Raw genomic sequence first — 16,248 nt, 5'->3', positions numbered from 1 at the left:
TTTATTTAGATATTTATTTTTTGGTTACAGTAACGCTTTTATCCAAGGGGGCCTCCCAAATCGACAAAACATGAACGTTCCTTGTAGTAGCTTCAAACTCCTGCTTCCATTCACTCTTAAATTTCTGTTGTTTTGTTTTTTTCATGGTCTGCCTTTTTTGCTTACGGTTCTTCTGTAAGGGTCATCTGAGTTTTAGCAGGATTAGTAAACTCGGACTTAAATTGTCCTGACATATTGGTAGCTAAACATGAAAAATACCTTGTTAAAACAATTTTGTTGAGAAACTCTACATTTTGTTTTGTCGTGGTGGTAGCAACACACAGACATACACTGAGATATGTTGACACAGTTCCAGTGGGACATGAACACAGGTTTACTGTAGAGCTCAAAATGGAATTTCCCAACTTGTGATGTCACCTGTCTGGATATTATTAGTTTACAGCAAACCACAACTCACCTAAAGTCATTTTCCTTTTTAAATGCATCCTGGAGATGTATTGGATTTAGTTGGTAGTTTTTAGGAGTGGCTGTCATTTTATCTTCTTTTATTAGAGTTAGTTATACCAAGAAAATGCCAATATTTTTTGGACAGCTCATTTTCAGTTACCTGAAGGACAGCATACACAGTGTAGTGTAGTGGCTGTAAGATGATGGATCTATGCAGCCGTGGGGCTCACAAGCCAGAATCCAAAGCAACTTCTTTAATCACTTCAAGTTTTGTTCTCTTGTTTACAGAGATGTAAAATAGTTTATTTTCCCTAACAACTTTTGATTTTTGGATACGAGTGTTGTATTCATTACGTTTAAAATAAAGTCTTCTCAATCTAAATGTGGTGTTTTTATGTTCTGTTTATTCAGACAAACCTTTATTGCATTACATTGTTAAATAAGGCAGAACTGCTCTTTTACACAGAAACAAAAGTCAACTTTTAAATATCATAGAATTATGACCTAAAAGCTGCTGCATACATGTTGGGATAAAACAGAACATTTGGAAAAATAAAACTTTTCTATGAGGACAGCCAATGGAATGCATTCCAAAATGCACTGAGATGCTTCATGTGAATCAGGCAATCAGAGTGCAGCCTGAGGTGAAGGGAGAGGGTGGGGGGAGTTGGTTTGTAAATACAGTACAACATGTACAAGAGACGTGTCCAATAAGATGCATAAGAGATTGTTTCAGTTCTACGTAGCACATTTCCTGCAATGCAAACGCTGCTCGTCCCCTCAGGAGGAGCTCGCAGGTCAAATCCATGATGCAAGATAAAGGAGTGGCTCAGAGTGTGATGCTGCTTTAGATGTCATGCGCCTGCTGCTTTTCGATCTTTGATTTCAAGTGCTCCTTGTAAGCCAGGATGTCCCTGTTCCACTTTGTGATGGTTTGATTCTCGCACACCCAGATTTCCTGTGCCACCTGGAGAAAAGAGATCAAGGTCACAGTGGTGTTAGCTGCAACTGGTTGAGTAAAATCTTCTGTTTAACAGTTTTTGTCATTTCCAACCAAAAAAAAAGTATTACTGAATGCTAAATGTATACCTGTTGAATTAGCCTGAAGTCGTGGCTAACTAGCATCATGCCACCCTCAAACTCGTTGACTGCTTCTGCCAGTGCATCAATGGTCTCAATATCCAAGTGATTGGTGGGCTCGTCAAGGAACAGCATGTGAGGGTTCTGCCAGGCCAGCCAGGCAAAACACACCCGGCACTTCTGACCATCTGACAAGTTCCTGATTGGACTGACCTGCAAGACATTTCAGGTGTAAATGTAGAGGATAGTTGCCACAAAGGACCAAAAAAAAAAAAAAAAACAGCCTGTACCTGAATGAACTGGATGACATTTTCCCACTATTTTGATATTTAATACAAACTGTAGCCCTAGACTAAACATGACAATTAACTTGAATCTTTTTTATTTGATAACAACTAATAAATCTGCCAATTTGCACAGGGGCAAGTAAAACTTTACTTCAGGCAAATAGATTCCTGTCCCAATGGGAAACAAAACCCATTAATTTTACCTGCTGTTTTCCTGTCAGCCCATAGCGACCGATGATCTTCCTCATCTCCTCTTTTTCCTTGATCTCAGGGAAACACTTCATCATGTACTCCAGAGGAGACAGGTCCAGCTCCAGCTGCTCTGTCAGATGCTGTAACATAAGCAGATGCACAGAAGACATTTAATTTGATAGCAAACATACTTCAAGGTCTAGCAGAGCATAATTTTTGCCCTCAAGCAGATTCCCTTTAATGCTCTCTAGTTGTTAGAAGCGTCAGGTCACACACTACATTTTAAACATGCTGGCATGATTGAATTGCTGTCAACAGGCTCTGTGTTTTACCTGATGATATCTGCCAATCTTGACGTGAGAATGTTTGCGGATCATGCCATCAGTGGGTAGGAGCTACAAAAAGAAGAGAATAAGTGTAAATACTCAAGGCAATTGCAGGTTGTTGTGTTATAAAAAGGAAACTAATATACTGTACCTACCTCTCCCATCAGCAGCTTCAGAAGTGTGGACTTCCCTGCTCCATTGGGTCCCACCAGAGCCACTCGTGTATCCAAGTCAATACCAAACTCCAGGTTTTTATATATGTGCGGCTGTGGGAAAGGTTAACTGATTGAGTATGTGTCTATATTTTAGTGACCGCAGCTCAGTTCAGGCTGTAATATCAACTATACTCACTGTGTTGTCACTGTACTTGAAGCTCACGTTCTGAACCATGATAACAGGAGGAGGAATCTTCCCACAGGGAGGAAAATAAAATGACAGAGTCTGTGGGAGACAGAGGCAGGCATTATTACCACGACAATATTCATGTACTTAAAATATGGGTCACTGGGCCAGAAGTCTAAATACTCTTGCCAAACTACAAGGCTACTGAAAGCAGTTTCCAAACCACATCACAGTACCTTGTCATTCACAACTTTTTCAGTCAAGCCAGAGGCCACCATCTTCTGCAGTGTCTTCTCTTTGCTCTGCGCCTGTCGTGCCAACTTTGCAGAGCCGTGACCAAACCTGGCAATGTAATTCTAGAGAGGGATGTAAAAAAGATCAGTAAGCACAGGTCTCGGTTCTGTTAATGACAAAGCATACTAATGAATGCTTCTTAAAAGACTTTAATGCTAAAAAAACAAAAAAAACAGGGGGGGGTTCATGTTAGGCCATGACACGGACTGAAGAGTCTGAACTATCCACCCTGTGCAGTGAAAACTTTCCACCACATGGTGTCTCTCATTTACCTTCATATGTGCTATCTGGTCCTGTTCCCAGTTGAAGCGCTTCATCTGGTTCTCTTCCAGCTCCTCTCTGGTCTTCACATACTGGTCATAGTTACCCTTGAAGCAAAAATAGATTTGCATGGTCATGCAACACAGCGGCACACTGACACAATTAGTAACAGCCTACCCCTGGTTTCCTTATTTAGCCTTATGAGATCACATATGGCAAAGTCCATTCGAGGTATTCTGTAAGGATGTTCCAAGGAATGTGAAGGCCAACTTCCTTACTAGCACTGTGCTGCTTAATTTTGCTTTAAGGCACCAGCAGTGGTTTCAGCCAAGTGTTCTCACCGTGTAGTATTTCAGCTTTCTCTGATGCAGGTGTATGATGTTGGTGCACACACCGTTCAGGAAGTCTTGAGAGTGTGAGATGAGCACGAGGATTCGTTTGAACCTGACAACAAAAAGGAGGATGAGCAACACAGATCACCCATTTGGACTCATTTCTTTGATGAAGTAGGATGTGAACTTACGACTTGAGCTCCTCCTCCAACCACACACAGGCATCCAGATCCAAGTGGTTAGTGGGTTCATCCAGCAACAGCATGAAGGGCTTAATGAACAGAGCTCTGCACAAAGGATAGTCATTAAAAATTTACATTTTCATTGTGAATTTTTTTTTTTTGGAGTAGGTTAACAGCTTAATTTCATACTCCATCATCCTCTCGTTCTTCTAAAGCTAATGGGTGACTGAATATAATCAGTTTTACATGACAATTAGGGACATTATCCAAATATGGACTACTACTCTTCCATGGGTGGCGTTGCCTTTTATGGCATGTCTACATGTATCAGTGAGTTCATTTTAACATTTTTTACTGCAACAGTTTCATTAAATTTAAAGTCAATGTTGCGATAAAATTAAACATCAAATGTGAAAACATAGCCAGACCTTTAAGATTGATTATATATTGTCAGATCAAAATGATGAATAAGGCAAAATGACTACTGATCGAGATTAAGAATATTTGTCAAAACATATTTTAATGAAAATTCTATTGTCTTTAATGATATCGAAGAGTCTGAAATGAGGCTATATTTCCCATTGCTATGCTAAAAAGTTATTTATACCACTTTTACGCTTGGAGTGAATTTAAGACTGTGCTTTACAGCAGTGAAATATTTTAGATGTTCCAAAACAGTATTTACACCCATTTAACACATGCTAAGGCCTTCCATTAGTAAGATGTGAATTAAAGACACTTTAAGACTTTTTGAACAGGACCTGTAGCCACCAGCTTTTATGACCAACAGCTTCATTAGGTTTCACAGTCTGACTGAGAAAATGTATTAATTCCACAGCAAACCATGAACCAGATTAATCTCGTTTAAGAAGCAATTCTATTAGCCCATTTTAGCTCAACTTGGCAGCATATTATATACAATTTGACTGGGTAGTGATGTTATTCAAAATGCACATTTACAAATTTGTAGCTACAAGTTACACTGTTTATTTTACTCAGAAAATTCCTACAACCTAAAAAAAAAAATGCCACAAAACTAGACTCATCACAGGACAAGCACTGATGCAGCATTTAACTAATCAAGACAAGCTCTTGAAATTCAAACCATTGAGACAGAGGAAGTATGCGTCACATTTTGTCACTGGTGTGAATTGAGGTGTCAATGGTGTGATTCTAAGCACTTTGTCTTTACCTGGCCAGAGCAACGCGCATCCTCCATCCTCCACTGAAGTCCTTCAGTTTCTTTTGCTGCATAGCACTGGTGAAACCCAAACCGTGGAGGATCCGAGAGGCTCGCACCTCTGCCTTGTCTGCATCCAGCTCCTCCAGACGCTCATACAGCTCCATCAGTTTCTCACATTCAGCTAGGCAGGGGAGAGAGAAGATATTTAGTATTATTTACTATATACACACAGACTGCTCTAGATGAGACAGGTTCCCTAATTTTTGCTGCAAGTCTGTTTGCTCAAGTCACCTACAACAAGGGTGTGTCTTGTTTATTTCAGAATTCTGTTTGCAATCTCTCAACTATGTTGCCTCTGTGACAATAAATTTTCCCCACTGCAGTTGCAGTTCTTGCATAATACATCACATATGACTCACAGTCCTCATGGGCAAGTCTCTCTGCCTCCTTCTCCAGCATAATCCTCTGTTCATCCACCTCCATGACACACTGCAGAGCGGTCTTGTCGCTGGGGGCCATCTCCCGGGTCAAGTGGTAAATATCGATGTGCTCTGGAATGGGAATCTCACGATGCCCAATGGCTGACAACAGCATGGATTTTCCTGGCAGATATAAATAGGGAATACAATTAATTTTGCTCATCATATGTGGCATCAAAAACTCATTATGTGCAACATTCATCCCATTTCTACTTGAGGGAACTGCTGTAAAAAAGCAAATGTGTGAGGTGAAACAGGTGTTAGTGTAGTGAATTAATAACATGGATGATGTTTTTGTGTTGAAGGAGTGCAGCTTTTTGGATTTAAGTTTCTGTAACAGTAATAAGGTAAATAGCATTAAGTATGGGGAAACGTACAGGCCACTGATGAGAAGAGATGAAATTACCTGTGCCATTAAGGCCAATAAGCCCATAGCGTCTGCCTGAGTTCAGCTCCAGGCTGGTGTCTGCTAGAAGCTCTTGGCCATGGAAGGTGAGTGACAAACTGCTAATGTGGACATCAGTGCTGTTGGGGTGTGAAGCCAGGACGCCTGTCACTGCCCGTGCCTCTGTCTTTGCCAGCTCAAATTCATCCAGCTCCTTTGTCAAACTGGCAACACCTGGGGAAAATGAAATCCTGTCAACCATTTTGGTCACATTTTAAGCTACACATGAACCTACTGTAGAACAGTAACATGTAAACACCAGAGTTGATGTCAGGAATGATAAATGCCTAGTAAATATCAGCAAAGCCTTTAACTTTTAGCCAAAGAGGAGTCCTCATCTTACCATTGCTCTCTGCTCCATTACGCTGGGTCTCTGGTTGTTCAGCCTCCCCATTTATCTCATCAGGTTTCTTTGACCGCTGGCGAGCTTTCGCAGCCTCCTTCTTCTTTGCTGCCTTTTTCTTGGCTAAGTCGGATGGCATGGTTGTGTAAGGCTTAACCACCAACAGAAAATAGAAAAGGACACATGTGAAGCAATAATAATAAATAATTTTATTACAAAAAAAAAAAAAAAAAAAAAAAAAAAAAAACAGGAAAGACATTACAATACCCAAACTCTCAGTTGATTGAGAATTTAATTACATTTTAGGGATACTTTAATGACACCAGTCAAATAGATGAGAGAATTTATCTGGGTGAAATTAGCTAATCGCTGACAGAAAGTGGCGTTTGAATCGAACAACTGACGACTGACCAGTGACAAAAAATGTGCCGGTAAATTAATTCACGACGTAACGCTAACTTAACAGCTGTTTATAAAGGAAGTACTAACGCGTTATTAAATACCTAACGCTGTCAAAGAGTCGACGTGAAGAAGGGTGATGGTGGTAATGCTAACCAAGACCGCATTTTGGTCCTTTTCAGTCCCACCTGCTTGCACGTTGGGCTCTTAACATTATAAAGCCTGATAGCCCAGCTGTTGCTAACGGTAGCTGATGTCTCTTATATTAACGACATGTTTATCCCTTCACGGTGAATTAGCCGACGACAGAACCCAAACTGTTGTGTTAAGTGATTAAGATAGAATGTCATACAAAAGGAAGGATATCACATCAATTTTGATAAAGTAGCTACTGACTGCGTTAGCGCGCTAGCTAAGCTAACAACGGTGGCTAGCTAGTGGCAGGCCGGAACCGCTAAAGGGATGATATTGGAACAGAACCCCAGACGCGCATAAGATCTCGCGAGAGTGATTATTTTATTAAACCAAATCATGATTTCCCCCCTCCTACCCAAGTGTTTATTGTCACTAAACCTAACCATATTTTCAACCACAGGACTGTCACACTAATTAACATAATTAATTTGTACAATGGGTACAATAAAGAAATAACGCGCATAAATCTCGCGAGAGTTTCACAAATCTAGAGGTCCCTTCGACACACAGCCCGGCTAAAGCTAACTTGACGCAAGGCCCAACTAGCTACATACGACAAGGTCTGAAGGCGGTTAATTCGGTGGTTAACGAGTCTTTTTCAAGGCTACATCTATTTTAACAGACACCTGTATATGTTATCAATTTGAGCCGTAGTTGTCAGACGCCATAAATGCCGGTCTTACCTTGGTAACGAATTACTGGTCTCTGAAGCACACCGACGTCTCGTGTCCACTTTTCGCCGGGTGGATGTAGCCGATCGCCAAACCGCCAGACGGACCATATATGGACAAACAGGGCGGTGAGAACTGAGGTACCCGCCCCTTCTCGTGGGACTGCAGTAAAATATCCCTTTACTGCTAAATTAGTAGGACATTTAATATATAAATACTGTTTAATTATTGGCTGGGACTATTTAATCATGGGCTAAGTTAATAAGAATGATATTACAGTGAAAGGCTGGTGTGATGGGTAGATGATCATCATAAGATCAACCATACTTATAATATTTTACATTATTGATAAGTATGGAAACCCATTCCAGTCATTGTAATGAAAAACAAAGAGATCCAGTTTGTCATTTAAATGTGACACTTTCTCAAAATAATAGGAAACTTTGTCAAAATAATCATTTAGTATCTTCAAATAATAACTACCTTTCCCAAAATATTGACTTAGCGCCTTGAAGTAATTAGCAACTTTTTCAAAGGAATGACTTAGTATCCCAAAATAATGAGAAACTTTCTCAAAATAATGAATTAGAATCTCAAAATAATGGGAAGCTTTCTCAAAATAGGCTAATGACTTAGAAAAAAAAATGAAAATGATGACACAATATAGAAATGCATTTTAAAATAAATATACAAATTATTAATTATTAATGATTGATCGGTTGTGAGCATTTTCAGCTATGAAATGCACAACATTTAGAGTCCTGACTGTGAGCACTGAGAGTATATTTGAAGAAACAAAAAAAACTTTTGATTGACTTCACTTCCTCTTAAATGGTTTCCTGACACCAGTACGTTTACTTGTAAATCGATTAATATTTTAGTAATGTAACAGTACTTGTACTTGAGTACTGATTTTCAGTAGTCTCTCCACCGCTGCTGACTGTACGCTCAGTGATGATGATGAGGGTGAAACGACGTGAAGGAGAGGGACGGTGTTTCTTCTCTCTCTCCGTGTGTGTGGCACTGAATATTTGAGGAAGTCAAGTGAAAGCTGAAGAAAATGGACGATGTATGCCCCGCTATCCTGATGGCTTTTTACATGTGACGACGCTGAAAAATTGGATCTATTGTGCCTTCAAGTCGGTGCTGGTGGAGATGATTGGAGGAGCGACATATCTGCACTGAAACAACGGACGTGATGCTAAGATGCTAAGATGCTAGCTTGCTCTTTGATGTTTGTTCCTCCGACACATAACGTTAACTTACTATTCCGTTTATAAATTCAGATTTAGCGCGTTGATATTTTTAAATTAGTTGATGAACAACTCTATTAACGTAACGCCACACTCAAACGGTTAACTTTATCAGGTGGCGTTTTTAGCGTCTTGCTACATTAGTTAGCTGACTTTACAAGTGGCTATTAGCCAAAACTAGTTAAGCTAATTAACTTAGCGTTAGCGCAAAAGGTAATTAATACATGGAGTAACGATCGATAGGTACCATGACAGCGACTAGCATAACCAGCTTGGTTAGTTGGACAGCTGTTAAGATGTTATAAACGTAAATGGTAAATTATTCAGCTATTTCTTGTTATTTTGTTGCTATATGTTTTAAAAAGGGAAAACAATTAGGGCTGCAACTAACGATTATTTCCATTATCGATTAATTTATTATTGTTGTTGTTTTCTCTATTAATCGAGTAGTGGTTTGATCCATAAAATGTCAGAAAATAGTGAAAAATGTTGATCACTATTTTCCAAAGCCCAAGGTGACATCCTAAAATATCTTATAATGTCAAAAACACAAAGATATTCAGTTTACTGTCACAAGAGGATGAAAGAAACCAAAAAATATTAACATTTCAGAAGTCGACTTCAGAATTTGGACATTTCTTTTAAATTAAAAAAATGACTCAAACAGTTGTTGATTAATTTAATAGTCGATTAATAATCGGTCAGTCGTTGCACCTCTAAAAAAAGTTAATTCTGTGACCTGCACATTACAATAATAATGAAGTTAAAGATAAAACAGCCTTTCTTACATTTTACAAATGTGTAATTCATTGTAACGTTCAAATATAGGTTAATCCTTTCTTAATAGGTTGATTAGAAACTTCATAAGGACTACCTCGCAGGATGGGACTGAGCAAAGAGACATTATGTGACATTTAAGGCAATTTTCTGTCAGTGTCAGCAAGTCACTTTCCCTCAACATAGGCTCTTTCTTGGCAGGAGAGCTGGCACATAGTAAAATTTTCCAGAACTGCCTCATCAAGTCTAACTACTGTAGCTCATAACTGCCAGATATGCGTCTGTCTTCCTTTTTGGCCCTGTTCAGGCCTGCATTACCCCTCATCCTCGGGCTGTCACTGGGGTGCAGTCTGAGCCTTCTGATGGTGTCTTGGACACAAGGCGACACAGACGACTCCTGTAGAGATGAACTGGGCAATGGGAGGCTTTTCTTGGGCAGAGGAGATGCCCAGGGAGACTCAAGAGATGGAGCTGCAGATGAAGACTTCCAGCCACGTATCGTCCCTTATCACAAGGATCCAAACAAGCCACACAAGAAAGTCCTCAGGTGAGTGTTGAAATCATTGTCTTTGTCAAAACCCAACAGTACTCACAGCTATGTTGTCCAAATCACAGTATTGTTTTTGTACTGGTTTATTTTTAGATTTACTGTCTTTGTATTTATCTACCATGTTCCTGTACTTATATGTTAATCTCGCACTGCTACTGTGCCTGCGCTGTTTAATCACCTTACTTTAAGTCAAGTCATTTTTTTTTCATGTAGCACAGTATCACAAATCACAATTTGCTTCAGGGGGCTTTACAATCTGTACAGTGTGGCAGTGAGGGCCACAGAGGAGGGATCCCTCTGCCAGGATGGACATACATGGAATAGATGTTGCATGTGCAGAACAGAACAAAAAATTACATTAAATACAAAATTTGATGACATTTCTGAGATTTCATACAATTATAAAATGTATGTAAAGAATGTGGATCCAGGAGTGTGTTGAACAACCTCTCTGATGTAAATAATCTTGTGAGAAGTCTGTCAATGGTATAAAGAGAGTTTTCTGTCAGAACACATGTATGCAGGCTTTATAGTCAGCAAATATAGAGACAGATATGTTAAAGAGGCATCACATTACTTTATATCTCACCAGATTTGTTTTAAGAAACTGGAGACAGTTTGAATCCAGAGGATTTACATGTTAATTCTCTGTTTAATAGGATTACATTTAAATCTCCCCAAGATAAATGCACCGAGTGGGATATACAGTGTATGGGGCCTATAGATTAGAGATTGCATAAGTCAGATCTCTTCATACAGATCTACAGTAACTCAGCTGTGGAGATCAGACCTGTTGATCCACAGATTTCATCCTCTTTCATGTCTTATTTTAATCCCTACAGCAGAGTGTTGGCTGGAAAAAGCTTCACACAATCAGAATCTTTTATCTTGTCTTTTACTGTTTGTCTTATGATATAGTTTATAAAATATATAATATACAAATATAAAATAGTTTTAGACCTTCATATGAATGAGTTTGAGGCTGTTGACGTTTCTATTTCTTGTGATGGAAACAAGTTGACCGTTGTGAGAAATTATCACCCTTATTCTGTTTGTTTTCTTAACATTTATTTCTGCTTGTCCACCTCTCCAGAACTCGATATATTCACACTGAGCTGGGCATCAGAGAGCGCCTGCTGGTGGGCGTACTGACCTCCCGGGCCACCCTCAACACACTGGCCGTGGCGGTGAATCGCACAGTCGCCCACCACTTCCACCGCACCTTCTTCTTCACGGGCCTGCGCAGCCCAAAGGTGCCTCATGGCATGACCGTGGTAGCCCACGGCGACGACCGTCCCGTGTGGCTGATGTACGAGACGGTGCGTCACCTCCATCAGCACTACGGCTCAGACTACGACTGGTTCCTCTTGGCCCAGGATGACACGTACATGCAGGCAGATCGTCTGTCAGAGCTGGTGGGACACCTCAGTGCAGGTCAGGACCTGTACATGGGCAGGGCGGAGGAGTTTATTGGTGGAGAGGAGAAGGCACGTTACTGCCACGGGGGCTACGGCTATCTTCTGTCCCGCAGTCTTCTGGCTCGTCTGCAGCCCCACCTTGACACCTGCCGTAATGACATCCTCAGTGTGAGACCTGATGAGTGGCTGGGCCGCTGCATTATTGACTACCTGGGTCTCAGCTGTGTGGAGGTGCACCAGGTAAAAAAAAAACACAGACTAATGCATGGACATCAGTAGAAATATGCGTCACACTTAGAAAACAAAACAGTAGTTTTATACATTTTTTTCCAGAATCTTTTTATTTCCAAAGGGTGTAACAAAGCTAGCACCACTGGGTAAATAGATGCATAACAGAGTACACTGAGTTTCCTCTTATCTCCCATTCCTTCCCCCCGGCCCCGTACAACCAGGTAAACAACCGAACAAACAACAGAAAAACAAACAAGCCAAAGAACAAACAACCAAATGTGTACTTAATTATTTTGTTTTCTGAGACTGCACTAAAGACAAAGTAAAAACCAAGACAGAATTGTAAATGACAATAACTTAATCTGTCCATAACTTTTTTCAGCTTTTTTTTTAAATAAGTAGAGCTTTGATGATTAATTATTTGGCAACTTTTAAATTAATCACAAACTATTTTCAGTTTTCAAACGGGTGCTGGATGGAGAGATAGAATTAATGGATAAACTTAAAATTAGCTTCCATTATTTTGTTACTCGTAAATGGGAAATGAATTTTGTCAGAAATGTTTTGCCAGTTATTTTCATCTAAAGCCATCAATTTAACATATTTGGTACAGTTTTATGGGCAGAATATTCATACTAACTATACATACTATTTCTTGTCTTTGTCCGTGTTTGTGTGACTCATAGGAGATGACTTATCGTTACTTCGAGCTCGGGAAAAATGCAGACCCAGAGCGTGAAGACAGCATTCAGTTTAAAAACGCCTTCACGGTCCATCCTATATCAGAACCAAATCTCATGTACCGCCTTCACAAACGCTTCAGCCAGATCGAGCTGGACTGGACCTACCAACAGATTCAACAGCTGCAGGTTTGTAATACTTGACACTGCTGTAAGTTTGCTTGTGTGACTCATATCTGATCTGGACTGCGTCTGTGATGATGGAGGTAGTTATGTGAGGGATTATTGTTCTTTCTCTTTTCTGATTCCACCACACCCACTTTTTGAGCCGAGGCAGAAATTCCTGACTGATACAATATTTAAACATGTCAGAAAGCCAAGACAAGGGATCGGGTGTTTTGCTGCGGCATGAAGTGTTACATTCCAGCGTCATCATCTTGTGAAAATGACTTTCCTGAGAATCCTAATTATGTCATTAAAGAACCTGCTAATGATGGTTCATTAGCGCTGTTTTGACTTAACTTGAAATAAATTCTACACCACAGAGCAATCAGACATGTCAGGAAGTGAAATATTTACAAAGTGTAGACAGTCACTGTTTACATGCAGAAATCTTCTCTTTTTTTTCCCCCTTATTCAGAAAAATACAATATTCTTAATAGGGCCTGACTGTTACTGGATTTTGGGGGCTGATATTGAGACCAATATTAGGGAGTCAAAGATTGTGATGTTATTATTATTAAGAATATGGAATATATAGCTTAATAATAAATGTTATAGTCCAGAATGACATCAAATGCTATCTGTAAAGCTAACAAATAAAAACAATCTGCATTATGTTCTGATTGTGGCGGACTTGTTTGACTGTGTGAACACAGCCTCCCTTGTTCATTTGTTCAATTACCCTCTTGAAAAGGCTGTGGTATTTGTGCATTTCCAAAAAGTCTTTGATAATATTTAATGTTGTTTCTCCTTCTGACCAGAAATGAGGGCTTTTCTTTTCAACATGCATCACTACCTCAGCCTTGCAAAGTGTTAGTTGGTTTCTTTAAAAACTGAGACAGAGCAGACTGTAAACAGGCAAAACAACGTTTCCCAAACGGTGATTAAAAACCCCAATTGACATACATTTTCCAAGTGCGCCTTTATACATGTCCAGAGAATGCTCCTAAAACCCAAATACTACCAGCTTGTCCTGCTTATCTTAAACAGAAAATGCTCCATTCAGAATATGCAAACACAATATGCTGTTTACATGACTGGTATAGTTGAAAGCAACGCAAATAGAAATGATTTTGACAGGTCTTAAAAATTGATGATATGATATATATGATAAAGTTGCATTTGAGCCTTATTTTTAAATGCGTTTTTGGGAAAATATTATATAGCTCATCCTGTAACAACCACAAAATGAAACAAGTAATATGTTAAAACTGTTAACATTACTTCCATCTAATGTAAGTGCAGCTTAAGCTAGATCTGACTTGAGAATGGTGAATTTAGTGCTTGGTTTAAGCCTGTGAAAATAATGAATTTGAAGCCCATTGCACCTTGTGCAAGAAAACGCTGAAATTATGAGCTTTGAGTATAAGGCATTAGAGGAATATGGAAAGTCAGAAAAACATAAAGCCGCTGTAAAAACACCTGCCATATTGTTCTGTATTCACACTGGGAGCTTCAGTTATTTACTTTTAAAGTAATTCTGGGATTTTTCCTCCTTATCCTTCAAACTGTTTTGCCAGTGCTGATGTGAAATGTGAACGCAGGTGCATTCTTTTAGTTTTTACATCTGACAGATTTTTGTGTTTACTCATCAGATGCAGATCAACAACCTGAGTGACCTGACACCAGAGGGTAAGGCCGGAGTCACGTGGCCTATTGGAATCAACCCTCCCTTCAAGCCAAGGACCCGTTTTGAGGTAATAAACTGGGAGTACTTCACTGAGGAGCACATTTACTCGTGCATCGACAGCTCCCCCAAGTGTGAAATGAGAGGGGCCGACCGCGCAGACGTTAACGCAATTTTGGAGATAGCAGTGGAACGTCTAAATGAACGCTACCAGCCCCAGCTACGCTTCCGCAAGCGGCGTCTGCTTAACGGTTACCGACGCTTTGATCCCACGCGTGGTATGGAGTATGTGCTAGACCTTGCATTGGAGGCCTACACACAGAAAGACCACAGTCAAGTCATCGCCAAACGGGTCAACTTGCTGCGTCCTCTCAGTGCAGTTGAGATCATCCCCATGCCATACGTGACGGAAGCGACACGGGTGCAGGTCATCCTGCCTGTCACCGCCCAGGATCAGGACTATGTTAGTAATTTCCTCGACATGTACGTGATGAACACTTTGGACACCCACGACAACGTTTTACTCACCTTCCTGTTCATCTACGACCCGTTTGATGCTCAGCGAGTCAGCCAGACTGATGTGTTCGCTGGCATCAAGGCGATGATTGGCGAGGTGGAGAAGCGCTATGGAGACGTGAAGATCCCCTGGATCAGTGTGAAGACAGAGGTACCCTCGCAGGTCAAGCTGATGGACATCATCTCTAAGAAGCACCCAGTAGACACGCTGTTTTTCCTCGCCAGCGTGTGGACGGAGGTCAACGCTGACTTCCTGAACCGCTGCAGGATGAACGCCATCAGCAACTGGCAGGTCTTCTTCCCCATCCACTTCCAGGAGTACAGCCCCGCCGTCGTCTACCGTGACCAGCAGCCCTCCGCTGCCTCCTCCTCCTTCGCCTCAGAGTCGCTGCGAGACGGACACTTCGACCGCCACGTCTTTGATGAGGCTTGCTTTTACAACGCAGACTACATGACTGCGCGGACCAAGATGGCCGCTGACATCCTGGACAACGAGGAGCTGCTGGAAAGCATGGACGTGTACGACATATTTGTCCGTTACTCGGGACTACATGTGTTCAGAGCCGTAGAGCCGGCGCTGATCCAGAAATACGTGCGACGAGCGTGCAACCCACGCTTCAGTGAGGATATCTACCACCGCTGCGTCCTCAGCAACCTAGAGGGTCTTGGGTCACGCTCACATCTCGCCATGGCGCTTTTTGAACAAGAGCAGGCCAACAGCACCTAGAGGTCAGGATCTCTTCAGAGTGCTGGGACCTCAAACATGCTGCCTGGACTAAAGGATACTCATAAAGGAATAATGTGAATTGTTATATGGTACTTTTGTATCCACACACTGGCAGAAAGAGGTCAAGATTAGCTACAGAACACCACCGTCATGCTTACGGACACTTTGACGGAGCAAATGTGTGCTGATGCATAAGTCTTTACATGTTTCCTCCAGCTGAAAATCTCTCTGCTCAGTACTTCAGAGTACATCTTTGAATCTGTCATGTCTAGATAAATTATGAGTCAGGGAGTCTTCTGGCACAACCCCCTGAACGTGGACTACTTGTATTCTGCCATTGATGTATTCTAACAGGAGCTGAACAAAAATATTTATACTCCAGTTTTTAAAAGAATATCAGAGTCTGTGTCTTGAACAAAGGCCTTCATTGTTAAAGGGATAGTTTGTATTATTTGATTTGATGTAGGGTTGTATGAGGTACTTATCCATTGTCAGTGAATGACCTACAGTAGATGGCAGTCGAACAGCCCGTGAAGTGCTGAGTGAAGGGTCAGTTACAAAAGGTGTTTTAGCCACTTAAAATATGCCTGTTTAAAAGACTCAGTGTAAGTTTAAGTGCATGCTAGATTTCTTATTTTGCTTTCAGTCAGCCTTTTGTGACGGGGAAATGTCCTTACCAACCAAACTCCATAGGCAAAATCAGTAATTTTACCGAGCAGAACACTGGAGTCGCTGGTCTGTTGCTGCCTCAGTCTGTTAGTTTAAAATACCTTTTGTTGATTGCATTAC

The 16,248-nt window shown here is 40.8% G+C and overlaps 2 protein-coding genes across 2 annotated transcripts; one reads left to right on the top strand and one right to left on the bottom strand.

The window, feature by feature from the left end:
• Positions 1-1,143: 1,143 nt before the first annotated feature.
• On the bottom strand, positions 1,144-7,623 carry abcf2b (ATP-binding cassette, sub-family F (GCN20), member 2b). Its single transcript, XM_084746779.1, has 15 exons — positions 7,471-7,623; positions 6,194-6,344; positions 5,812-6,024; positions 5,346-5,528; positions 4,936-5,107; positions 3,753-3,848; positions 3,571-3,673; positions 3,241-3,336; positions 2,911-3,030; positions 2,684-2,773; positions 2,488-2,598; positions 2,339-2,401; positions 2,018-2,146; positions 1,537-1,740; positions 1,144-1,414 (listed from the first exon to the last, which is right to left on the bottom strand). Exons 2-15 carry the CDS (start codon positions 6,330-6,332, stop codon positions 1,295-1,297), a joined length of 1,839 nt encoding a protein of 612 aa, XP_084602905.1. The 5' UTR covers positions 6,333-6,344; positions 7,471-7,623; the 3' UTR covers positions 1,144-1,294.
• Positions 7,624-9,351: 1,728 nt separating this feature from the next.
• Positions 9,352-16,248, top strand: chpf2 (chondroitin polymerizing factor 2). Its single transcript, XM_084747561.1, has 4 exons — positions 9,352-10,035; positions 11,132-11,696; positions 12,374-12,556; positions 14,185-16,248. The coding sequence occupies exons 1-4, from the start codon at positions 9,764-9,766 to the stop codon at positions 15,457-15,459; spliced, it is 2,295 nt and encodes a 764-aa protein (XP_084603687.1). The 5' UTR covers positions 9,352-9,763; the 3' UTR covers positions 15,460-16,248.

The sequence above is a fragment of the Lutjanus erythropterus genome, chromosome 21 (assembly GCF_056507025.1).
Source record: "Lutjanus erythropterus isolate fLutEry1 chromosome 21, fLutEry1.hap2, whole genome shotgun sequence".
NCBI classification, from domain to species: domain Eukaryota; kingdom Metazoa; phylum Chordata; class Actinopteri; order Lutjaniformes; family Lutjanidae; genus Lutjanus; species Lutjanus erythropterus.
This window is presented reverse-complemented; position numbering and strand designations above follow the sequence as displayed.